We start from the raw sequence: 27,436 nt of genomic DNA, 5'->3' as shown, positions 1-27,436 counted from the left end.
GGGGACATTAAGGACAGATGTGTGTCTTCGTCTCAAACATTGCGGAGGGCGCTGTACATGTTTCTAATTTTCCGTTTTTCTGGTAAACCTCTGAATTGTGTTTTTCCTTCCAGCTGGATACCATGAATGAAGAGCCAGGGTGGGGCAGCAGAAGGGGCTTTCCGTTATTGTAGCTGTGTGGCTTCCCAAAATGTCAAGTGTCACGTTTCAAGAGTATTTATAACCTGAGAATCCAAGCCCCCCTCTTGCTGCGTGGGGCTATTCTCTGAGCGAAGGGTCCCAGAGCCCTGGAGGTGGAGCCTCTGTATTTTTGTGCACCGGATCGCCGCTGCAGGAGCCTCTTTTCTCTGTCATTTCAGTGACCGGGCTTCTCAGCAGGACCGAACCCCCCTGAGGTGTCACCACAACATCTCGGGATCTTCCCATTGACACCTAGGAGCTTCAAAGAAACCAGCAGCCTTTGACCAAATTAAGGGGAATTTTTTGTTTTTTGTTTTTTTTTCTATTTCCCCAAATGGATCAGCAGCAATACCACCCGGACAAACTGGAGGTGACCGCCCCTGTGGAGGATGAGGCGGGCACCCCGATCAGCGCCCTCACCATCCTCTCCCTCCTGGAAAGGGTGGCTGGGATTATCGACAACGTCCAGGCCTGCCAGCAACGCATGGAGGAGCGTCAACTGGAGCTGGAGAACGCCGTCAAAACCCTCCAGATCGACATCCTCAAACTGGCCAAGGATCACTCCATGACGGGCAACACGGTGCAAAAGCTGCTGGAGAAAACCCGCAAGGTCAGCTCCAATGTCAAGGATGTGCGCCAGCGGGTGGAGAAGCAAAATGTGCGGGTCAAGAAGGTGGAGACGACCCAGGAGGAGCTGCTGACCAGGAACAAGTTCAGAGTGGTCATCTACCAGGTGAGGCCCCGAAAGTAAACTGGTAGTAGGAATCTTTGTGGGCACTGGGTGCGATGCAGCAGTCACATATAGTGCCTTTTATGTTAGGCGTGATGAAAGGCCAATGTAATGGAGCCACCGTTTAATGAGGAGATGATTGCTGAAAGCAGTGAGAGTGGATTTGACTGCAAACAAAATAATTCAGGGCAGTGGTGAGGGGGTGAGGCTGGCAACGCGAAGGCAAAAGAGCTGAGGTGGCTTTATCAAAAGTGAACCATAGTGCCACCTAAAGGCAGACCGATGAACTGCACCCTAAATGCTGGCCTTCTGTGATGATGATTTAAAAGGGGAGCAGATGGCCTTGTCAAAATGTAGAGTGGGCACCTGTGCCAGGCACACAGTAGAAAAGGTAGGGTGAGGGAGCAGGAAATCCCCAGCTTTTTTGGACGTGCAGTTATAAGTTTCTATAGCACCTTTTATACCGAGCAGTGCAATCTGGCACCTAGCACCTTCAATGGCTGTCCAGAAACATGAAAATAAAAATGTAACTAACCTTAAGAGTAAAAAAAGGCAATAGACGTTTAAACTAGAAAAGAAAGTGAATGTCACATCAGCCATTGATGTCACTTAACAAAACCCCGAAGAGCACAAACAGGCCAGAAAGGTAAAGAGCTGATTGGGGCAGATTTTGTCTTCAAAGAGAAACAGCTGCAGAACTCATGATGGCGCAGGCTATTCTTAGTGCCCGACATGCTTTAGATCAGGGTGGGTCAAGGTGGGGGCAATGAAGATTAACTGCCATGCGGCAAAGGTTATGTGCTGTCCTCCTGAAAAGTAATATGAGGCATGCCTGCCACCTCCGCCTGTCACACCAGTCCATGCCAATCGACCACGCAAAGGAACGCCGGGTGTCAAAGTCCCCACCCGCTAATTTAAACTGAGGTGGGCCCTTGCCAAAAAAAAAGAGGGTGGGTGGGAGATGCGTGTCAGCAATGGCATAGAGGGAGGAATTTTAAAAAAGGCATCACAGCTCATTAAATCCATCATCTTCGCAAGTCGTCCCTCGAGGGTTTTAGGGGGCAGAACGAAAGGCCTTAGAACGAGGGCCATGTGTGGGCGTGGGGCAGTCGGGTTGGCTGGCCGGACGTAGGAGAGGTGCTGCGCCTTGTGTGGCACAATGATTTTTATACTTTGAAATATCACTGGATTAAAATGGGGAATAAAATCTTATTAATGGATGGGTCACTGCCTCATGTGTTAGCCTAGAACTGTTAAAGCATCGTCATGCATATTGGGGTCAGAATGTGCCAAGTGACGTTACCACATCGATAAAAATGACAGCGGATCTTTCACAAGTGATCTTTCTTCGCCATTTTCCTTTTTACTCATTCTGGTGTGTGTGTGTGTGTGTGTGTGCTTATCTCTTTATGTATTTATTTATTTAAACAACTTCAGCTGCTTAGTATCAGAGAGGTAAGCACTCCAGAGGGTCATCAATACCACCCAGAAGATTATTGGATGTCCCCTCTCATCCCTTGAAGATCTATACAGTCCCCGCTGTCTTAAAAAGGCCAGAGAACACTAAGATGATCCATCCCACCCCGGTCGCTCTCTGTCTGAGCTGCTGCCCGAGGGCAGACGTTTAAGGACAATTAAAAGACAGAGAAAGAGATTAAAAAACGATATTTACTCAAAGGTAATGGCGGCGTGAAATGCTACTCACATTGTGAAACCCCAGAGGGAGAAAGAATGTGCAAAAATGTCCTGCATGTGCGCTAGGGTGCGTGTTTGACTCTTGTCTTTAGAATCCCTTTAGTAATCTTTATATGTCTTTGAAAGTTTTCATATCTATATATGTTTAAAGTTTTAGAATGTCTACTTCTTTGTCAATGATAAGTTGGCATTCACTTTTGCTGAATATGTGCAATGACAAAAATATTCATTATCTATCTATCTATCTATCTATTATTATATAGTGCCTTTCATGTCTGTCTATCTATCTATTATATAGTGCCTTTTCTATCTATCTATCTATCTATCTATCTATCTATCTATTATATAGTGCCTTTGACATCTATCTATCTATCTATCTATCTATCTATCTATCTATCTGTCTATCTATCTATCTATCGTGCCTTTTATATCTATCTATCTATCTATCTATTATATAGTGACTTTCCTATCTATCTATCTGTCTATCTATCTTTCTATCTATGAAAGGTGCTTTATGATAGATAGGTAGATAGATAGACAGAAAGTCACTATATAATAGATAGATCGATCGATCTCTGGAGCAGAGAGCAGGGTCAACTATTGTGCAGTGCCCCTGGAACACTTGCAGGTTAAGGGTCTTGCTCAAGGGCCCAAAAGAGTGGAATCACTTCTGGCAATAACAGGATTCAAGCCACCAACCTTCTGTATACCAGCATAGAGTCTTAGCCTCCACTCTGATATAATAGATATAACTTAAAGAAACTATATAATTGATAGATTGATCAGAAAGGTACTATATAGAATAGATAGTTAAATATAAGGCACTATATAATAGATAGATAGATAGATAGAAAAGGCACTATATAATAGATAGATAGATAGATCACTGTGTGCAAAGACATTTGAGAGAAATTGTGGAGATTTGTGAAGGGTCCTTTTCTGTCCCAGCATGACTGGGCCCCTGTGCACAAAGCAAAGTCCATGAAGACATGGAGAGACTCAGGTGGCCTGTACAGAGCCCTGTCCTCAGCCTTACTGAAAACTTTTTTGGGACGCCGATTGTGAGCCACGTCTTGTCATCTAACGTTCGTGGCTGAGCTCCTAAATGGGCACAGATTCCCACAGACACAATGCAGAATTTTGTGGAAAGAAGAGTGGAGGCTGTTGTAGCTGCCAACGGAGTACCAACTCCATATTGAGGGTCTTGTTCAAAAAGCGGACGCCATCTTCTCCTTGCTGTTTGTTTTAGACTGGCCTGCCCCGACTACAAACCCTGAACTTAAGGTTCGTGAGGGTAAGGCCAGATACACAAGGTGGCGTCTGCTTTTTGAACAAGAGCCTATACTCGTATCCACAGTTTTGGAATGGGATGTCCACGCAGCTAATGTAGGTGTGATGGTCAGGTGCCCACGACGTCTTAGAGATAGAGATCCATCTTTTCTGTATATACAGATATGGGCAGACACATCTGGTGGACTTTAACACCTCAGCTGTCTGAACACTGGTGATGTTTATGGTTGACCTTGAGCGTTATGTTCTGCCACATGGAAAGAAAAAAGCTGTTGGGCGATGCACATTATGTTATATTAATGGCCTGCAGGGTCGAGGCTAATTTGCACTTCTTCTTTAGGCGTGCATCACAAATTTAATATGTAGAGAGAGAAAAGTCACAATAGGAAGCGTTCACTTTGGTCTGCTAAGAAAAAATGTTGATTTTTGCTGCAATATTAGAACATATGCTTTAAGGAATTGTGATGCAGAACAATGAGACCAAGAACATGCCGACTAATTAGTTAAATGAGCTGGTAATTAACAGCAAGAACAGGCTTCTAATTAAGGGAGTATAATATGCATACACAATGGCCGTCATCAACGGTGACTGGGTCACACTTTAGGACTTCTGCTGTGCTCACATTAATTAAATGAGCTGACAAATGTCTCCAAAGTGACTTGAAATCATAAAGGTGCAGTGGCTTCTCTATTTCTGAGCAATGGCAGCTTCATGGCACTCGGGTCTGCGGATGAACGGCGCCTGCTGATGCCACCTCCTGCGTGGTAACAAATCTCACTCCAGGCTCATTTCATGTGTAGCTTCTGGCTGGTGGAACAAGCGGCCCACCTCCATTCAGAATTCTGACTTCCTCAGTGTGTTTAAAAAGCCCTTGAAGACCCTCTTGCTCTGCTGATTTCTGTGCAACTAAGTGTTGTAAGTTTGGCATTGCAAGTCACTTGTTCTTTATTCTGAGCTCTTCACTTGTGATGGTGAATTTTGCACCCTTGTCTGCTCAACAAAGAAAACTTCTTTTGTAAGTTGCTTTGGATACAAGCATCGGCTTCTTCTTTTGGCTTCTCCCGTTAGGGGTCACCACAGCGGATCATCTTCTTCCATCTCTTTCATCCTCATCATCTTGCTCTGTCACACCTGCATGTCCTCTCTAATTACATCCATAATCCTCCTCTTAGGCCTTCCTCTTCTCATCTTACCTGCCAGCTCTATCATTAACATCCTTCTCCAATATCCCCAGCATCTCTCTTCTGCACATGTCCAAACCAATGCAATCTCGCCTCTCTGACTTTGTCTCCCAATTGTCCAACTTGATCTGACCCTCTAATGTCCTCATTTCTAATCCTGTCCATCCTCGTCACACCCAATGCAAATCTTAGAATCTTTAACTCTGCCACCTCCAGCTCAGTCTCCTGTGCCACCGTCTCCAACCCATATAACATAGCTGGTCTCACTACCGTCCTGTAGACCTTCCCTGTCACTCTTGCGGATATCCATCTCACAAATCACTCCTGACACTCTTCTCCTATCCTGCCTGCACTCTCTTCTTCACTTCTCTTCCACAATCCCCATTCCTCTGTACTGTTGATCCCAAGTATTTAAACTCCACCTTTGCCAACTCTACTCTCTCAACTTCACCATTCCATTGACCTCCCTCTCATTCACACTCATGTATTTAATCAGAGAAAAATGGAAATGGAAATGTAGTCATAGGAGACACTTTAACCACTAGAGGGCTCCACTGCTAGCCCAAAATACTGGCATTGTGTGCCTACTTGTATTATACTTATCTGCTCATTTATATCTAAAGCTACTATACATCATTAACTTATTTGGCTTATGACTTTATCTAAGGAAACTTGCACTTTGACATATAAATGGTTACATTTCATTGGGGTTTTCCAATTGGAGCACATACAGGGGAAGTGACTTGCTCACAGTCACATGGTGTCAGTAGTAGGATTTGAACCCAGAACTTCAGGGTCTATAGTCCTTAGCCTTAATACCATGACAGCACACTGCCCTACAGTGAAACTGCTTACTTGCTATGCCACACACGTAGCTGCTTGTTAAAGCGAGGACATCTGACATCACTAAATGTATAGAATGGGCAGGATTGTGGAGGAGTGAGTAGCACTTCTGCTTCCTGGAGGAGTTTAAATATTCTTCAGGTATCAGTGAGGGAGTCCTCTCACCTCCAAGAAGACATCCATCCATCTTTCAAATCCAGTTATCCAGAACAGGGATGTAAGGTAGTCAGACCCTATCCAACTGTTCATCGGGTGCAAGACACTATATGAGAAATAAATTGAAGTGCAAGGCCTTAACTACACCCTGCAGCCAGATTCAGCCATGTCAAGTTTACATGTTCTCACTGTGTGAGTTTTCTTCAGTTTTGATTAGATAGATAGATAGATAGAAAGGCACTATATAATAGATATATAAATGCTGATAGATAAGTAGAAAGCCACTATATAATAGATATAGCTGATAGATAAGTAGAAAGGCACTATATAATAGATATATAACAGCTGATATACAGATAGATAGAAAGGCACTATATAATAGATAGATAGATAGATAGATAGATAGATAGATAGATAGATAGGTAGATAGATAGATAGAAAACCACTAAATAATAGATAGATAGATAGAAAGGCACTATATAATAGATATATAATAGCAGATAGATAGAAAGAAAGGCACTGTATTATAGATATATACCAGCTGATAGATAGGTAGAAAGGCACAATATAATAGATACATAATAGCAGATAGATAGAAAGGCACTATATAATAGATAGATAGATAGATAGACAGATAGAAAGGCACTATATAATAGATATATAACAACTGTTAGATAGATAGATATAAAGGCATTATATAATAGATATACTGTATAACTGCTGATAGATAGATAGGTAGATAGATAGATAGATAGGAGTGAAAGGCACAGTATAATAGAGAGATCGCAAAGGTTCCTTACCAGGATATCAAAAGAAAATCTTTCATGGAAGCCTAAAAAAAATGTACAAAAAAAAATGAAAAATACGAATTTATTTTACTAACTTATTACATTTATTTAAAACCTCGAGATCTTTAAATGCAAACTCCGCAACGTGATCCAGTATCAGATACTGGGAAGCACTAATGGCTGACCTTTTATAATGTCAAACTCGGAGATGACACAAAGCGACTTCTTGGTTGTTTGCTTGAATGATATTTTCCTCGTTTTCAAAGAAGCTGATTGGCTGTTTCTGTAAAATGGGGCACGTGTTTATTCGTAAACTCGTTCCTGCTCCTTTGGCGGCGGCGATGCTCGGGATTGGTTGGTTGGTTAGGCAGAAAGAGAAGGCGCGAAAAAAAAGCGGGAGTCGGACGCTGAGGACACGTGCTTGCGCGGACACGTGACGTGTGCGTTTTTTTTTTTTATAGTCCGATTTCAGGGTAAATGTAAGAGGCCGGGAAGAACTGTGATAGTAAGCGATTAAGGAAAAAGACGACAGACGTGAAATTTCAGGAGGATGTAGTAGTTCTGAGTGTGAAGGTTTATCGACGTTGTTGCGAGGTAACGAGAACCTGGAGGAAATGGCAATTGGCGTCAGCGCTCTGCGAGAGTCAAAAAGAAGAGCTTTTTTTAAGCAGACCGGGAATGGAGTTTTCACATGTGGACAACGGACGTTAAGGAACTTAAAGTGCCACATCTTTATTTCCTTTGTATAGTTTCAGCTTATTGGCAACAAAAAGACTGTAAGTAAATTATGTTTTTGTCATTTCATCTGAGCTCCAACAGGCGCTGATAGGCAGCTACCCCAGACTTTAAAGACTCCATTCTCTGTATTTTTGTAATTAGGTAAATGTACGTTTTTCTTTTCTTCATCGTTTTACTTAATTACGAAGTTCCGTACATTTTCTGTTTGGCTTTGGATATAATAATGGAGTGTCTGAAAAATAATGAATAGCAAGCATGTATTCGTTTGTTTATCTGTTTATTGATGAGGTTACATGAAAACCTTTTTTTTTTTATTGTGATATTTTTATGCAACCCGAGTTTCTTTATTTGAGGCCAGTCTTCAGACCTTTTATTAGTAGGTGTCCTTCTTCCCAATGCAGTACAAGAGTATCCGTTAATTTCTTTTTGCATAGGGCCTACGGTGAGAGGGTGGGCCACACGTGTATTTCTGTGCACCCTGGCTAATTCTATAGTAACGTTGCAGTACATGATACCTATATAGCTGTAATGTATTCTTGCACATCCCTCTATAGATGATTTCCTCATATCCCGCAGTCATAATAATGTATCATACTTGGCCATGTAACTTTCTGTAATTTTAACTTTGCACACACCTCCATCCTATCATCACACCACAGCACCATCAGATTACCCAGACCTGTTGCGCCAACGACCTTCTGCCCGCCTCATCAGCATCACTAGGCTGACTCTCTGTAGCCGCCAGTAGGAGCAGAGATGTGAGACACGGGCAGCGTTTTGTTGTAGCTGGGTATTCACAGCTGGTATTGTTTCGCTTGCTTAATACTTGCATGGTACACAACACTTTTTAAGCATTTTTCCTTCCTTAACTGGTAATACATTGCTGACATTTTAAAGCCTAGAGCCACCTAAGAATGAAAAGCAGTGGTGGTAAGTTACAACTGCACTTGATTGCCATTAAGATATGTCATGTGAAGCACCGGGCATGGATGTCAGCTGGACATAGCGTGTTGATAACTCCCCAAGCTCTCTGTGTTTTAGGTATTATGACAACAACATTTACTGTATTTCTAGAGCATGTTTTCATACAAATGATGTAGCTCAAAGTAATATACAGGATGGAGAAAGAAAAATATAAAAATAAAATTGGGCAATACTAAGTCACAAAGAATAAAGTATGGTCTGATGGCCAAGAGGACAGAAAAACAAAAACTCCAGAGGGCTGGAGGAAAAAAAAAATTCTGCAGGGATTTTGAGGTCACAAGACCACCCAGCTCCTACTGGGCATTCTGAATTAGATGATGGACATTTGGCCTTCAACCCATCAATGTAAGGACTGAATGGCACCCTGATCAGGTGGTGGGGGCACAGATCGCCACTACAGAAAACCGGAAAAAGAACAGCAGAGAAGGTAGGGGTTAGTATGGATTGTGGAGATTAAAAAAAAATAATAATTATAAGTAAATGCCTATACAGAATATTAGGGTTACCCTAAAATGAAGCTATGAGAAAGCCATATTAAAATAATCAGTCTTTAGCAGTTTTTATTATCCATCCATTATCCAACCCCCAATACAGTGGGATGCAAAAGTTTGGGCCACCTTGTTAATAGTCATTATTTTCCTGTATAAATCGTTGGTTGTTACGATAAAAAATGTCAGTTAAATATATCATATAGGAGACACACACAGTGATATTTGAGAAGTGAAATGAAGTTTATTGGATTTACAGAACGTGTGCAATAATTGTTCAAACAAAATCAGGCAGGTGCATAAATTGGGGCACCACAAAAAAGAAATGAAATCAATATTTAGTAGATCCGCCTTTTGCAGAAATTCCAGCCTCTAAACGCTTCCTGTAGGTTCCAATGAGAGTCTGGATTGTGGTTGAAGGTATTTTGGACCATTCCTCTTTACAAAACATCTCTAGTTCATTCAGGTTTGATGGCTTCCGAGCATGGACAGCTCTCTTTAACTCACACCACAGATTTTAAATTCTATTCAGGTCTGGGGACTGAGATGGCCATTCCAGAACGTTGTACTTGTTCCTCTGCATGAATGCCTTAGTGGATTTTGAGCAGTGTTTCGGGTCGTTGTCTTGTTGAAAGATCCAGGCCCGGGCAGCTTCAGCTTTGTCACTGATTCCTGGACATTGGTCTCCAGAATCTGCTGATACTGAGTGGAATCCATGCGTCCCTCAACTTTGACAAGATTCCCAGTCCCTGCACTGGCCACACAGCCCCACAGCATGATGGGACCAGCACCATATTTGACTGTAGGTAGCAGGTGTTTTTCTTGGAATGCTGTGTTCTTTTTCCTCCATGCATAACGCCCTTGTTATGCCCAAATAACTCCATTTTAGTTTCATCAGTCCGCAGCACCTTATTCCAAAATGAAGCTGGCTTGTCCAAATGTGCTTAAGCAGACCTCAAGCGGCTCTATTTGTGCTTCCTCTTCATCACTCTCGCATACAGCATCTCCTTGTGTAAAGTGCGCCGAATGGTTGAACGATGCCCAGTGACTCCATCTGCTGCAAGATGATGTTGTAGGTCTTTGGTGCTGGTCTGTGGGTTGACTCTGACTGTTCTCACCATTCGTCGCTTCTGTCTATCCGAAATCTTTCTTGGTCTGCCACTTCGAGCCTTAACTTGAACTGAGCCTGTGGTCTTCCATTTCCTCAATATGTTCCTAACTGTGGAAACAGACAGCTTCAATCTCTGGGACAGCTTTCTGTATCCTTCCCCTAAACCATGATGGTGAACAATCTTTGTCTTCAGGTCATTTGAGAGTTGTTTTGTGACCCCCATGTTGCTACTCTTCAGAGAAAATGAAAGGAGGAGGGAAACTTACAATTGACCCCCTTAAATACTCGGATTCACCTGTGTATGTAGGTCAGGGGTCACTGAGCTTACCAAGCCAATTGGAGTTCCAAAAATTAGTTCGAAAAGTTTGGGAATCAATAAAATGACAACGGTGCCCAAATGTATGCACCTGCCTGATTTTGTTTGAACAATTATTGTACACTTTCTGTAAATCCAATAAACTTCATTTCACTTCTCAAATATCACTGTGTGTGTCTCCTATATGATAGATTTAACTGACATTTTTTATCGTTAACAACCAACGATTTATACAGGAAAATAATGACTATGAACAAGGTTGCCCAAACTTTTGCATCCCACTGTATCTTAACTACAGGGTCAGTGGGGGGGTCTGCTGGAGCCAATCCCAGCCAGCGCAAGGTGCAAGACAGGAAACAAACCCTGGGCAGGGCGCCAGCCTACTGCAGAGTAGTTATTATTATTATTATTATTATTATTAATAATACCATGCTTATTGTAACTTCATCTGTTTATCTGGTACAAATCTTTTGTAATCGATATTTAACCCACTTCCTGTTTTCCACATGACTTGAAATTTTGCACACTTACTCTCTTCCGACGACAATACACGAATCAATAATCAGTTTCACTAATTGATCAATTAATCCATGTTAATTAAGAAATGAAATATTCATGTGAAGAATAGTTCACGATTTCACCAATAGATGGCGCTAGTAATGGATAGAAATATTAAAGGAAGTGTTAAAATATTGATTACAGAATTATACTTAAACCCAAGACTAAAAAGTTGAAAGAATATATAAAAATACTTTTTAAAAACCACGCTTATTAAGTTAAAGTGTACTAAAAAGTTAAAAAATAAGTCTCTCATACATCACTCGTAAAATAAGTGTGGGTGCTTTTCATCAATCGACATTCAAAAAGCACTTCTTAAGATCATAGCAAAAGTGCCCATGCTGTTATTTTATGAGTGCTGCATGAGAGACTTATTTTTTTACTTTTAGTACACTTTTTAACTTAATATAAGCTTGGTTTTTAAAATGTACTTTTTTATGTATATACTATTTTTAAAGTGCTCCACCGTATTAGAAACTTGCCAGGCTATTGGTGAGCTATTCCAGATTTGAGGTGCATAACAGCAGAAATCCGCCCGCCTCACCACTTCTTTTAAGTTTAGCTCTTGGAATTCTAAGCAGACCCTCATTTGAGGATCTGAGGTTACGATTTGGAGTGTAAGGTGAGAGATATTATGAGATATAAGATGGAGCAGATTATTGAAGGCTTTGTAAACCTTCAGCAGGATTTTCAAGTCAATTCTGAATGGCACAGGTAACCAGTGTGGTGACATCAGACTGGGGTGATGTGCTCAGATTTTCTTTTTCTAGTTAAGATTATAGCGGCTCCATTCTGCACTCTTTGTAACCTATTCATGCCTTTTTTTTTTTTTTTTTAGGTAGTCCTGAGAGGAGTGCGTTACAGTCATCTGTTAAACTAAAAACAAAAGCGTCAACTCATTTTTCAGCATCTTGCAATGTTATAAGAGGTCTAACTTTTGCTATATTTCTTAAGTGAATAAAATTCTGTCCTAGTGATCTAATTAATATGTGATTGTTAAAATGTAGGCCAGAGTCAATAATTACCCCTACATTCTTTACCTCCTTCTTGACTTTTAAGCCTAATGGATCAAGTTTATTTCTAACATCCTCATTCTATCCATTTTTGCCAATCACTGAGATTTCTGTTTTCTCCTTATTTAGTTTGAGAAAATGACTGCTCATCCATTCAGAAACACAAGTAAGACTTTGGGGCCAATCACATTTGCAAGCTAGTAGTTTACTTTGCTGTCATCGAGTGCTGCTGAAGCTGTGAATCAATGCAGTGATATGAAGTTAACAAGTGACAACATTTTCTCTCCCGTTGTAAATAAAGTTGATGTTTTAGTACGTTATGCTGCATACCTTTCCAGAGGCTTTTTTTTTTTTTTTTGGTTTGCTTAATCCTTGCCTTCTTAGCACAATATTCTTTTTCTCTGTTACGTTTGGTGTCCATTATAAAATGTTTAAATGCAGTGGGCAGGTTAATTAAACGGATGGAGACATTCAGTTTCACATGCATGAGGTTGTACCATTTGGGGACTGGTTGTCTCCTTTTCCCCTCCAATGAATACCTGCATTGAAAGCAGTGTTATATCATGGGGGTGGGGTGGGGCGTCTTTTTACAGATTTACTAAATAAGTGTGCATTAACTTATGAGAATTGGCAGTTCGGCTGGCCCGCAAACGTCCAGTCTCCTGGTGTACTTGATGGCCAGTCAACCCATAACTGTAAGTCAGCTATGTAACGGAAGCTCCATCTCTGTTGGCTATAGGCCCTGGAATGAATGACCGCTTTCTGTAAGTCATCAGATGCTGCGTTCCATTTACTTTGGAAGTCCGATGTCCAAGCTGGGAATGTCGTCACACTCCGCTTGACCATGTTTCAGTAAAACATTTGGAAAAAAAATGATATAGATGCTTCCAGGAAAGCCTTTGTTGTGCTTGCTCTTTTCGATTATACAAAAAACACAGAGTAGGAAGTCTGACATGTAGGGGCATTTCAGTTGAAGATTCTGACTAGGATCTCGGACTTTCTGATTTTGCAGTTCAAATGGAACGCAGCATAAATTTATAGTAGTTCTCTCAGAAGGGGCGTGGCTTCCAGGTCAGGTGTTTTTTTTTGGACTTTGTTCCACAGAACTGTGGGTGGTAAAGAAGAATCCTCTCTTGTCTCGGTGTAGTATCATTTACTTTTCAGGAGCCTTTAAGGTATCCCCTAAACACACATGTGTGACAATTGGTTTATAAGGACTTTAATGTCCTGTGCACAAAGAACAATTACATTATTACTTGTATGTGGTAATCAACATGAAACACCTTGCCACTCTCTGGCATTATGATAGCTTTAATAGACAGCTATTTCCATCTAAAGTGATGTAAGAATAGCATGAATTTATGTCCTATTGTTTTTTGTTTGTGGAGGATCAATGGCTAGTCGTAGTGCAAATTTCTCAAACGTATAAACCTTTTGAAACAAGTACCTAAATGGAGATTCAGAATCTGTGTTGGAATATCAAGCCAAATTGTTGGCTGCTGTGGACAATGCACTGTGGTGCTTTATCATCGATTATAGTGTCGGAGAGTGTGTGTATTACCCCATGGTACTCTGGGGAGTCCTGTTGGCTAAACTGTGAAATATTTTATTAATAGGACGGAATATAACATATTAGATAAAGAGAATGTTATTAGTTGGGACATGCATATCTTAATTAGACAAATCAGATACACAGTCTGCAAACAAAACCCACAGCAGCATCCTGTGAAAAAGGCCACTTTTCATGACATATCTTCACATAAATTCCAAAAAGCGTTTCCAATAATGCCCACTAGGTAAGGGGCACGATTAAAATCACCAGCTAGACACAAAAAGGACCTCCATAGAATCTTAAAAAAAATAAATAAATAAAAGATTTGTTTTTCACAAAATTATATTCTAATATCAATGAGCAGGTAATCCTATGCAAACAAATCCCCAAAACAAAACTCGAAGAATGGTCAAATTAGAGCAAAAGATCAAAATATACAATAAAGCTTAAGCATCGAAAAAAACAAACTAAAAACGTTCTAAAGCACAAGAGCTCACCAAACACCCAGAGCACATTCACAATGAGCCACCAGGCACTGTGGGGAGACCCTCTGAATTTATAGGGTGGAATGCAACCTGTTGGAGGACCACCTACAAAACACATAACTTAAGAAGCAGCAATCAAAGAATAGAAAAGAATATGTAAAAGTAGTATCACCCAAAAGGGAGCAAATAATGCATAATACAAGAATATGAACCCCAGCCATATTTAGCTATTTCTGTTGATTTTGCTTATTATTCATTAATTGGGTAGTGTCTCTTTTAAGTTTCCATTGGTTCCCCAAGGAGCACGACTACCCTGACGTCATGGCTGCTGGGTCTTCCTTCTGGCTTTATATTCAAGCAGGAGTCCCCAGCCAAGCGGTTTTGTTTTCTGTGGAGTTATAAGTTTTTTTTATTTGTTGGATTTCCTTTCTTTGCTTAAGGAGATTGTTGTCTGGATTTTGTACTGAGATTTTGTTTATTTAAGATTACCATTCAAGCAATTCATTTTTTTTCCATCTTTTGCTCTGTGGAGCCTTGCTTTTTATCTTGCTATTTTTTTGAATAAATCCTTCTTTTTATAAAGATAATTTTGAACCCTTTTGTACACAACCTGAGGCTTATGGTGACTCTCCTACTTGTGAGGCTTTTAGATATATTTTGTCGAACTGTTGAGTTCCCTTGGATGGCTTCAATCCCTTTTGTGACTGCTAGGGCTGAGGCAGGTCAGTAGGAGCTGGGATTAATGCTGCATTCCATTTGAACTTGGAAGTTGGATTTTCTGAGTTCCTAGTTGGACTTTTCACCTGGAGAGCCCCCCAAAGAGTTGGACTTCCTACTCAAAAACATGGGCCTGAATTGTCAAGTCCGAGTGCTTAACGCCACTGCCTCACAGCTCATGTCACATTTTTGTCCACAATCATTGGTCCAGCATGAGTTGGCAACCATCAAGGACACTTAATAGAAAACTGCAAAATTATAACCCGCATCAAAAAGTATCGGCAGCTCAATCAGCTAACTGAATTCTCCAAGTTTTGCCCTTTCAAATAATGTATGGTGTGACTTTCTAGATAGAAAGAAAAGGCACGATATGATGTGGAGAGAGAGGAGGTTAGGAGCATGTGCTGATACAGCGCACTGCCACACCCAACACATGACAAACCAACTCGGGATCCCATATTAAGACCCATGTGCAGCCATGCAACAAGTGACACCTCAGCACCACACTAGTTCAGGTGGAAAGGGGCAGTGGGATGTTTTTTACAGTGGCTGGAGTGCCAATTCTGCCATCAGAGAGCTTGCATGCAAGGCTGGATGCAGATTAACGTCATACCCACGGAGCAATTACAGGTTAAGGACCTTGCTCAGAGGCCCAATGGAGTAGAGTCACTTCTGGCGTTTATGGGAATTGAACCAGCAACCTTTCTGATTACCAGTGCAGACCCCTAGCCTCACAGCCACCACTCCGCCCCATATGATGTAGATAGAAATTTTATCAATCACAATGGAATTATGATAATCTTAACTATACTAACAATGTACAAATACACATATAACAAAAAGTATCTGAAAGTATATTAGCAAAGTAGGTATTTACTAGGGTGGCATGGTGGTGCAGTGGGTAGCGCTGCTTCTTCACAGTTAGCTGACATGGGTTCGCTTCCCGGGTCCTCCCTGCGTGGAGTTTGCACGTTCTCCCCGTGTCTGCGTCGGTTTGCTCAGGGTACTCCGGTTTTCTCCCACAGTCCAACGACATGCAGGTTAAGTGCATTGTTGATTCTAAATTGTCCCTAGTGTGTGCTTGGTGTGTGTGCCCTGCGGTGGTCAGGCACCCTGCCTGGAGTTTGTTTCCTGCCTTGTGCCCTGTGTTGGCTGGGATTGGCTCCAGCAGACCCCCGTGACCCTTTAGTTTGGATATAGCGGGTTGGATGATGGATGGATGGATTTTGCAGTGCTGGCTGTCGGTATATTGCACATGGTGTCATTCTCTGAACTGTCTATGTAACGGAGGTTAAGTAGCCTTTCATTTACAGCCTTCCAATATTATTATTTTAATGTGGTGTTTTTATTAATTAGATTTTTATTGTTAAAAAACAGCCCTGTCATATTTTATGTTTCATTTAAGTAAGAAATTGTGCAATTGCAGAACAGAGAGGTATTTAACACTGACAACTTTGCCATGTCAATGGAACCTTCCTAAAGGAAGCAGTCCTGTTCGTTTGGGCGAGTGCTCAGTTCTGTAATGGCCACTGTGAGGTGAGGGTTTTTTCTTTTGGTTTCTTACAATATATCATTCCATTTATTAATTTAATAATAATTGTGTTGTTATTCACATGTAAAGAAGTGCTACAGGGCAAACAGATGACAAGACCCGGAACATATTTTATATTACAGGTATTTGTTATAGTTTTATTAAAGTTCTGTAATGGTCACTTTGAGAACATGCAGGTGATAAGATCCTGTACATATTATTTATTACAGCAAAGTAAACCGTTACAAATATGGTGGAGAAAACATTTTGTAGCCTCTGCCTTCAACCTAAAATCACAAGACAAAGTGCCAACCAAGACGAAGGTGACACCTACCAATCGCTTAGAAGCTGCAGCGATAGAGAAAGGTTGGCAGAGAAAAAAGGATAATAGCTTTGATACAGCTATGTCGATGCAATGGCTACTTTTGTACTTGGAAATGTAGGTCTTAAGTCCCAAGCTGTTACCATACTGTCCGGTACTGTAGTTCAGCACTTTTCTCCCATTTCCCTTTTATATCTGTAACCTCAGGCAATTGGGTAGCAGTTTCCTCCGTGCCCAAGCATGTTTGTCTGCATGTAACCCTGCAAAGTCTAGTTAGTTTGACTAGTGTGGTCGCTGCATGCCGGGCCAATTGTACCATACCCTGGCCTGCTTGGAAGAGTTAGTACCAAGTACGGTTCACTAGCATTCAGGAACAGTTTGATCGCTAAACGTGCCCAAGCACAGAAAACAGACATGATGTCAATGATGCAACAAGTAAGATAATGCAATTCTCATTTCATTCGATGTCTTTTTTGAGGTAAAAACAGATTTTTATTCTCACTTTACACATGAATGTGAGTTGTAGTTGGCAAGAAAAGCTTCACATTCTCCGTCAACATCATTTGTCATGGTCAAAATGTATTGAGTGCTGCACACTCAATAAATCGGTAAGAGGGTAGAGCGTCATCTTGCCTTGCATGACTCCAGAACAACCACAGAATTAGTAAAATCATTTTGATATGCTGCTGTCACTCCGTTTGGATCTATTTTTTTGGCTTTACACAAAGTTGCAAGGGCATGTTGAAAGTGTTCCCGGGCCCAGAACATTAAACCTGTGGGTTCAGGGGGGTTTACAATCACGCTTGGGCATGGTACAGAACAAACGGGCCTAGTGTGAGTACACTCTAAAAGAACAGGCAGGAGAAAGAGATTTTTAAATATTATGTATGATAGGTAATATACCCAAGATATTAAGCAAAGAAGAGGTGTGTGTGTTAGCAAACCACACCATGCAACCTCGTAATGCTAGATTTGTAGTTACACTCAATTCTTTTTGGATAGCCATCTTCAGGTCATCTTCAGAATGGAAAATCTCAAGGAGAGCATGTCTCTCTCTGCAGCTCCTAGCACACCTTATGGGCAATTCTAGGGCCTTTCACCAGTAAAACAGATCAGACACAACCTCCTCTCCAGTTTAGCTGCTTTGCAGCGTGGGTGTGTAATATTCACTAATGTAACCGCTCAGGCAAACTCAACACCTAAGTTCAGCATTTTCTATACTTCCCTACAAGTGAGAAAGAAAGTATAGGTTTTATAAAACTGACCCAAATTGTGCTTTTCCTATCAATATAACACTGGGACTAGAGAAGATGGTTTGTCCAGCTTTCTTGTGTTTCAAAACTAGATACTTAGGCTATTCTTAGACATTTATAAAAAAGCATTATAAATCTACTGTGTATGCTAGGTATTCTTCCCCAATTCAATGGTGTAATTTGAGTATGCAACACGATTGTATATTGTGATGAAATTTCACAATCTAATAATGAAAAAGTATTCGCAAAAGTGCAAACTTGTCAGTTGTAAAACGAAGAAACATTGTTTCAATTTTACCTTGACGGTGGTTACGTCAACTTTAATATCATATATATATATCATATATATATATATATATTCACTAAGGCAAGACACCCATGGAAAGCATTCACTAAGCCGCCGACAAGTAAGACACCTATGGCGCACACAGGAAGGAGCCACGCCGGAGGTGAATCGCCATATGCAGCGTGTAAAACGGTTTGTGATGGGCATCCCATGGGATCCTTAAAACAATCCTTTACAACTAAGGTTAAAATACAATAAAGTAGGCAGTCTTTAAAAACTGAGTTTTCGGTTACGATGCACGACCGTGTGCACCATAGCAAACTGTTTTACACGCTACATACAGCAATTTGCATCAGCAACAAACATGCGTCGTCTTAGATGCTCCTGCAGGAACACGGAAAGTCTACGTGAGTCACAGGTGCATCTGGACTGTGCAAAGACGACAACGACTCGAGTGACGAGCTGGAGGCGGGCACATGAGCGATGGCGGTCTGCCAGTTTTCAGTCACGGACGATTGTGTGTTGGTTCGTTCCGTGCATTGTTACAATGTTGCTTTTCTTGCTGATTTATTATGTTACCGATTTTTCAAATGTTCATTTTCTCCCTGTGCTTAAAAATCATTAAAAAACCGGCCTGATTATGTGGCGTATGGTACGCCGCAGGTTGGCTAGTTTTGTATATTTTACTCTTTCACTTTTTCCCCAGTACATTGCCAGGGAAAGGGTGGGCGCACATGTGGTAGCAGCTCATAGAGAATCATCTTTCTCCTGCTACTTTAGGTATGTTAACCATAAAAGTACAGAAAAGTCACTTCTCTGTAAAGGAGTGGGAGTTGAAAGCGATAGTGTAAGGATGTTTAAGATTGAAGTGACTAAACTAATATTATCTGCAGATTATTACTATAAAGAACTGATGTTATGAACTCACAGCTAAATACTGTTTCAATGAAATAATGACACAGGAAAAGTGCAGCTCCCCTAAGTGGGGGGGAAAAAACATCATGTGGGTCTAGAAATGAAAGTGCATTTGATATGCAGGCAGAAAATCAGGTATGCAACAAGGACTGCACTGACGCTGGTGTTCAGTTTCTTTGGGGCACAAAAAGGTGGACTGTGACACAAATAGCAAGGAGAGGGCAGGATTACAGCTTGTGCATACTAAAAGAGTCGCTCAGCGGTATACCATAAAACAGACTGAGAGTGGGTTACCATTTATCTGGACCCAAAGAGATTTCAGAGACTTTTCTTTCATGTATATTCAGACTGGAATTAAAGTCTTTTAAGATAATTGTTACCTTTATTAATCCCATTATACAGTAAATCAGCTCCTTTCCAATGTCTTAGTCATTTATATACAGTACTGTAGTTTCATGAATTACTGGGTTTTGACTAATATTAATAGCTAGCCGAGGAACTTGGCACAGTTGCTTTTCTCCTTACATTGACTCCTCCAAGCCTGCGTCCTCATTTGAGGACCTGTGATTTCCCTTCACTGTGCCCTGTGCGTTTTTTCTCTTACCGTAAGACCACTGTACTTGGAAGCAAAATCTGTCCTTTTCTACCCATTACTATGAGTAATTAATTAAACTGTAAGGCGAGCAAGCAGAATGGAGTTGATTTCAGCAAAAACCTTTTTATGGATGAATTGCAAATAAAAGTAGCAATGGCATGATAACTGCATTAGACTCTGATGTTGAAATCGGTTTGTTTAAAATTGGCAGTTTAGTATGGCACTACTGTTTTAAGTTTAGTGGTTGTCTTGATACAGCACACCATCAATCACGTAGCATTTGTCCGAGGACAGTGGGATCCCATTCAAATGACATTCGTGCACAAAGGTTAAAATGTGGGTGAATTTTAAATTTTCCTCCACACTCACTGTCAAGGATGCATTTATTTTTATTTTCTGTTATTATTAATTATACTAGTTATGCTATTTGTCTAAGACAGGTTGAAATCTAAGAAATCAACATAGGCCTCGGCACTAACGTTCTATTGGAATATATTTTCGAATGCGTGTAGTAATAAATTGCATTGCATTTGTCATTTCAACAGGTGGTGCATCACAGACATTTTTAGTAATGCAAATTTTTGTGATGCGCCCTCCATTGAAATGACCGATGCAATGCATTTTATTACCAGATATGTTTCTGATGTGCCATCTGTTGGAATGGCAGAGACATAGCAACTGGCTGGATGCACAGACACATCCTTTTATTAAGGTGGATTCTATTTATATTCTAAGTTTGCTCTTATTTTTATGGTGTTTTCAGTATTGACTTCATTGGTAAATAGCTAAGGGGGTAATGAATGCAACTATAGGTTGTAACTCCAGCACTGAGAATTTGTCTAATGATAATGTTTTGTGTTTTCATGTGTTCACGCTGCAATGAGCAGGCACCCCATCAAAAGATTATTCCTACCTTGCACCCTTCGTTTGCTGGGATAGGTTCCAGCTTCCTTATTCCTGCCATGGATAAGTAGGTTAGGATGATGGATGAATGAAAGGATGGTGATGTTTACTATAAGTATGTGTGAGTTCACCCTGTGATGGACTGGCACCGTCTCCACATATTGTTCCTGCCTTGAGCCAGCAACAGGGGTAGACTCCAGCTGCCACATGACAATGAGTAAGCAGGATTGGAAGATGAATGGTGTAATAGAACTGGGGTGCCAGTGAGCCCCAAATACAAAGACAGTCCTGGGTTCAAATAAATAATGATTTATTGTACAATGCCTTCCTGTAAGTAACAAAAGCACAAGTTATGTCTCATACAGTTCACTGCACTGCACTGCTTCAGTTGAGTGTTACTTTCCTTCCTCCCAGCTCTGACTAGCCTGGACAAAGGAGTGTGGTCCCTTGTATTGAGGACCCAGCAGTAGTTCTGGTGCCAGGGCTGCTGCCCGTTGGGAGTACTTCTGAATCCTATGGAAGTCCCAATATATTGGAGAGTGGCTCCCTGCAGCACCCGCTTGCTGCACCCACGGGGCCGTGCTGCTGGACTACAACTACTGGCATTCTTTGCTTGTTCCCAAATGGGTGCCGATATGGAGAGCTGCTGCCATCTAATACCTGGTGGGAATAAACCTACCTTGGAGACTGGCCTTTCCTGTCCTTCTCCTTTTCTCCAATCCAGGGAAGGTACTGGAGCCATGCCCAGTCAGGACACCTGTCCATTTGCCCTCTTGTCCGGGTAAGAAAGTCCATTCACTTGGGGGAGTCTTTGGTGGTTCTGGCACTTTCCTCTCTTTTGGCTAGGATGACTGTATACGCTCTCAGAGCCTCATGTCCAGGTAAGGAATCATCCCCTCTCCTGGTCGGGATGCCCATCCACCCAATATGCCACCTATAAAACACAGATGGTAATGTTGAGCCAAGAGATTATTACAATTCAATAGATGACTGCTGTCCACCAGGTTCACCAGAACCTGAACATCACAACAGTGGTGATCGTGAGGAGCAGGGTTCAGAAAGGATGTCCTTAGGTATGGGGAGTGTTGGCTATTCAGTGTCTTCAGTCCTGTCTTGGTTCAGTTCAAGGATGGAGGTGAATGTTTTCAGTTCTTGTTTACACTACAAATCCATGAAGGTTTACTTTTTGTGATTGTACTTTTGAATGACATCATCAGTTTTCTTTGCACTGCACGTTTATAACTTTCTGTATTTTGAACATACCTTTGAGCAAATGGATACGTTGTTTTTGTTTGTGCTGGAAGATTTGCACATACAGACTGCAGTTCTAAATGCCAACAGAATCTTTTTGCACACATGCTTACCTTTTTGTGACTTTTTGCACATTTTAAGTATGAGTGGGTGACTTTTGACATGGATTATGTGATACTAGTAATGTGAGACTTTTTTCATGGACGTTTTGATATTGCTTGCTGTTGGTCACCACCCACTTCCATTAAAACATTAACATTTTGTTAGCTCTGTTCTGTATGAAAACACAGATTCAAATTTTTTCTCGGCCCACACTGATAACTGGATGTGGTAAATAACATTTTAAAACGCATCATTTTTGGGTGGAGTATTCCTTTTAAAGCTGTGGTTTTTTTTTTTCCCCCAACTCCAGTCCTTCAGGGACCCCCATGGCTGCAACCAATTTCACAATCGGTGCCTCATTTTTATTTCGACGGACTGGTAGTTTGTCCAGGTCTGTCGTCTGAATCGCTCCTCAGCTTCCTGTGACCCTGATTAGGATTAAACAGTTTTGATAATACTGTATCATTTATGTTTGTATCTACGGAGTCTCTTCACGACAGTGAACTGCAGAATGCACAAAAAACAGTAGGAGCCTCTCGTAGAAAGACAAAAGCCCTGTGTCTTTGGTGCCAACAGCAGAGTCTGTGTGTTTCAAAGGCCTGGACTAGTTAGTTGGCCATTTTACTTCTAGGTACTTGACAGCCAGTAATGGACGCATTTCTCCTAGCTAATGAAGCCTGGGTGCAGTTATTCTGAGGTGGCCAGCCAGAGCAGAGATGTCCAAATATAGAGCTGTCATATTTATCGCTTTAGTCATTGCCTGGTTGTGTATTTTGGGAAGTGGGCAGGAAAAGTGATCTCTAGTGGAAAGAAGTGCTAATGTGAGACCGGCACGGCAAATAGATGGTTACAATTCTGCTTCACTGACTCCCTGGGGTCTGTCTGGTGACTAACTGCATTATAGGAGCTATTGTTAGGTGCGTGGTGTTTAGTGACTCCTCCTAGAGAAATGCTTAACAGTTAAATTCATCATTCACCTCATTGTAATATAACACATGTCTGCCACTCATTATTTCAAATATTTACCATAAGACATCTGGCTTGTAGTGCCAGATTTATTACCTGCTTATTCCATCATGGTGCACTAGGTGGCACTACTGAAGCCTGCAGGCCACAGGAGGTAAAATGCCACCTCTCATCATGCCCATCTTCAGCCTAGCCAGTTATAATAGACACTTAAAAACACAAAGAAAATGTTTCTAGACATTATAAATGTGTATATATAAAAAGAGTGAAAAATGTCCAGATCTGCTAACATTGGATCAGAGATAGGGGTGTCTGTCTTTGAGTTTCGAGCATAAAGATTTTGCAGCATTAGATTGGAGAGTGGGTGAAGGGGTCCCTCTTGGAATGTCGAGCATGCACATTTACTAACAATACATAGATGAGCAGAGGGTGCCATGGACCAGCAGTGTGGAAAGACTGGACTGAAATACATGACTAGCCTGATTTTCATGGACCTACAAGAAAAATCGCCAGACTGGCAATTAGTGCTGTAAACCAGTGTTACCCATCTACCGTATTTTAGGTAATAAAAAGGAATGAATTGCTCTGTAAAAAATAAAAAGAGGGTTCACTTAGAATTCAGGGGTGGGCAGATTCAGTCCTGGAGGGCCGCAGTGGCTGCAGGTTTTTGCTCCAACCTAATTGCATAAGAAGAAGCCCTTATTGCTCAAGTGACACTTCTGCTTTACTTTAGTGGTCTCACTCGTCAAGATTTCGAACCCTTATTACTTATTTTAGTCTTAAACACCTGTAGTCTTGGTTTTTAATTGCTCCTTATTAGCAATAAGATGCAAATGACAAAAGAAACCAGCATTGCTCCTTTTAGCTTGTTTCCGTTTACACCAGTGTGTATTTATCATGTGCTATTGGGTTTAATTAAATACTTGGAAGGATTGTGAAGAGAAAAAAGTGAAGCATTGAGAATAACTCGTCTGTTTTAGACTTCAACTCATTTGGATGATATCCTTAGAAAGGAAAAAAAATCTAAGATATGACAATGACTTGACATGGCAGAGTTAATGCACAAAGCAAGCCATGAAATTAAATAATTGACAAGGATTGTCTTTTAATTAAGCAACTGGGTTGGTACAAAAACCTGCAACCACTGTGGCCCTCCAGGACTGAATCTGCCCACCCGTGACTTGGATGCATTGAATGCTACCTGGTGGTTAGCCAAATATTGACTGTATGGCTGATATTTGAAAGAATCCATCAATCTTAATTCTTGTATCCAGTTTTCTATGTCTTCTGGCACCTTGAGCTTCTCTTGGACAAAACCTTGTGTGGTCCTGGAAGGCCTTGGCATTGTCTTATTTTGAGTCTGGTGTCCCTGGAGTGCTCTGTCTTGATAAATAGAGCTGAATCGTGGGTCTTGGAAAAGAGCCATTCATATATGGACCCCCAATAAGATGCCTAATAATTTAAACAATAGAACAGAGATGCCAAGGTCCACCTTTCTTGTGTGGTGCCCAGGACTGAGTTTAGCCTGATGTAATTATGTGCAATAGCCATAAAGGTTCATGGGCAGAAATCACTTGTCAGCCATGTGTGTTGAGTTCTCTATAAACTGTTATCTACAGACATCTCAACGTGTAAATATTTTTATTCCCACAGGGTGAAACTGAAATCCCTTCAGTGGCCATCACAAAAACACCTAAATCAATTGGATTGGGGGATGCCATTGAGCCCGATACCTATGACCCTCCTCCAGATTTGTCCTCCGATGAGGAGTATATGGTGGTGGAGGAGGCAGACTCCTCCAGAGCTGCCCGGCTAAAAAAATCGGGCATGAAGCGGATTGACAGCATCAAGAAGGCCTTCACAAAAGAGAACATGGTCAAGACGAAGCAAAATCTTGGCGACAAAGTGACCCGAATCAGCACACGCATTGTGACGCCGGAACGGAGAGAAAAGATACGACAGTCGGGAGAAAGGATAAAGCAGTCCGGGGAGAGGTTCAAGGAGTCCATCTCTAAAGCAGCTCCAACAAAAGAGTCCTTCAAGTTCACAGTCAAGAAGGAGAAGGAGAGAACTGTGGCAGAAGGGCAGGAGGGAATCCAAGGCGCAGTCGCAGAGAAAAATGCCGGCGAGGAAGGTGCCTCTGCTCAGCCACCCAAGGCCTCTAGAAAGGTGAGCCCACAGGTCACATACACAGAAGTGGTCACTGAGGTAAAGCAGGGAGGCGGTACCACCAACGTGTCAGTGTCGCACCAGGAAGACGGCAAACTGGTCTACTCCGATTCAATACTGGAGGAAGGAAAGGGGGAACAAGCGGAAGCAGCGGTGATGGATATGAAGCAGACCTCGTAAATATTCTTGAACCAAACGGCATGAATGAAATGTGCGAGTTACAAAAACATGGATGTACGACATGATCATTAGGTTTGATTTTTTTTTTTTTTAATCCTTTGGGACATTTGGAGGCATTATGAAATGTTTCGTAAGTCAAAAGAGAAAATTATAATTAATGATAGATATTCCTGTGGTTTCAAAGGGGGATCCTTGAGAGGTTTCTAGAGATTTGGAGGTCTTCCATTTCTTGAATGGCAATCAGTGCGTTCAGTTCACTGTCGCCTCAAAGACAGTATTTTACTTTTTATTTAAAAAAAAAAAACTTAAACTCCACTCCGCAATTGTTCTTTAGAACTGCAAGTCACTTTTTCACAGTTGTTTAAATTTCACATTTTTCGGCTGCATAATTTCCTTTTGTATCCAAATACAAGTCTCATAAGCCAGATACGTGTATGGCTTCAAATCCAAATCCACCTGCTGTGTAGCTGGGAGCTCCTGAAGTGTGCTGCTGAATGGCAGGGGATTGTGGTTTATCAAGTGTGTTTAATGGTGAACCTGAATGAAGTGAGGACAAGAAATAAAGAAACAAGCAACAGAAGACAACTGAAAAGGAGAGAGGGAGAAAAAAGGCATGTATAGATAGATAGCCATCACCCTTTTGAAATGTTAACTAGGACTTGGTCGGCAGAATATATATTATATTATCTTATCAGGTGAAGTGAAATGTTAGATTTGGAAACAAACTTGGTGGGGAAACCCTTGTATGTTATGGATATGCAATAAAGGAAATTATTCAATACATCTTTGTATTTTCAGAAGACCAAGTTCTTGTGTGTTATAGAAAAGGTATTGAAATTATCTGCTGCCCCCAAAACACACAATTTTACTTTATCTGTAACATAGACACCCTGGTAAAGCTTTAGGTGTGAAGAAAGGCACATTTGGAAATGATAATGAAATAATCACACCTTACTTATTTGGGTTCAGTTGGTTAGGGTTACTCTCTCAAAGCCATCCTTGTAATAGGTCAGAAGCTATGGCACATTTGTTTTGGAACAAAACCAAACACTCGGCTCCGTCCATAATCTACATGTAAGATTCTACCTTCTGTTGTACAATGTATGCTCTTCCAGTCTCAAACTGTTCTGTTAAGTTTGCTCCTACCCTTCTAGTGTGGGTTTCTGCTTCATCCATGGATTTTAGGTGCCATTGATGAGGAATCGCCCAGGGTCTCTTTCTCTCGAGGTATCTTCCCCAAGTCTGCAGAAAGTGGGGCGCAAACATTGAGGGACACATTAGTCAGGTATGAGGTGAATGTGACTGGTGGCACACAGGAAGAAGAGGGGTGCAACATTACTGAACGCCTCTTTTAGTGTCGCGAGTTTGCTGTATTACGGTGAATGGCTCGAGAAAATGTGAGATGATCATTTCATCTCTCGTGGGAAAATTGTGGTCTTGTCCAGATTGCTTAGTTAGGGAGGTGACTGTGGCTGGTAGTATTCACTAAAGTAGCTAAGGGAGAAGACCACTGGTCACGGGTAGAAAGCCACATCACAGCAAAGGGTGCCAGATATGTAACTGACCAATGGAGAATTTCCTTTAGTGCAGAGGTGGAACTTTGGGCTTGTGATCCCATCGTTGTGAATTTACCTCACACCTCTGAAATCTTTGCATGGACAGCTTGAGAAAGTGTAGGAGAATCAACCTTGAGTGAATTCTCACTGGAGAAAGCTGAAGAGTCATCCAGGAGTGCTCAGTTGTTGTTTCTGAGGGCATGAAAGTATTTGGTGGCACATATAGAAGCAGCTGAGAGAAAGGAGCCGTTCAGGAAAAAAGGTTTGTTTCGGCTAAGAGAGCCAAATATGCAGCTAATGAAGATTTACTTTAGTGGATGGTAAGAGCATCAGCCTTGAGCGATTCTTCACTGGTGATAACTGGGGGGTCGCTTTAGATGATGGTGCTGTACCTGGAGGTGTATGTAGAAGCTGCTCTTTGGGGGGGAAAAGGCTGCATCATAGCTAAGAGAGCTTCACCTGCAATTGTTTAATAGAGATTGCCATTATTTTGAAGGTAGAAGTGTTGACTTGTAATCCCACCATTGTGAATTCCTGGCATACCTCTGCCATCTTGGAATGGACAGCGCAAGAGAAGGAAC

The 27,436-nt window shown here is 41.4% G+C and overlaps 1 protein-coding gene across 1 annotated transcript; it reads left to right on the top strand.

The window, feature by feature from the left end:
- The first annotated feature begins 272 nt into the window (after window positions 1-272).
- Window positions 273-26,082, top strand: cavin4a (caveolae associated protein 4a). Its single transcript, XM_039753990.1, has 2 exons — window positions 273-913; window positions 24,604-26,082. The coding sequence occupies exons 1-2, from the start codon at window positions 515-517 to the stop codon at window positions 25,297-25,299; spliced, it is 1,095 nt and encodes a 364-aa protein (XP_039609924.1). The 5' UTR covers window positions 273-514; the 3' UTR covers window positions 25,300-26,082.
- The last annotated feature ends 1,354 nt before the right edge of the window (window positions 26,083-27,436 follow it).

This window comes from Polypterus senegalus, chromosome 5, assembly GCF_016835505.1.
Source record: "Polypterus senegalus isolate Bchr_013 chromosome 5, ASM1683550v1, whole genome shotgun sequence".
NCBI classification, from domain to species: Eukaryota; Metazoa; Chordata; class Cladistia; order Polypteriformes; family Polypteridae; genus Polypterus; species Polypterus senegalus.
This window is presented reverse-complemented; position numbering and strand designations above follow the sequence as displayed.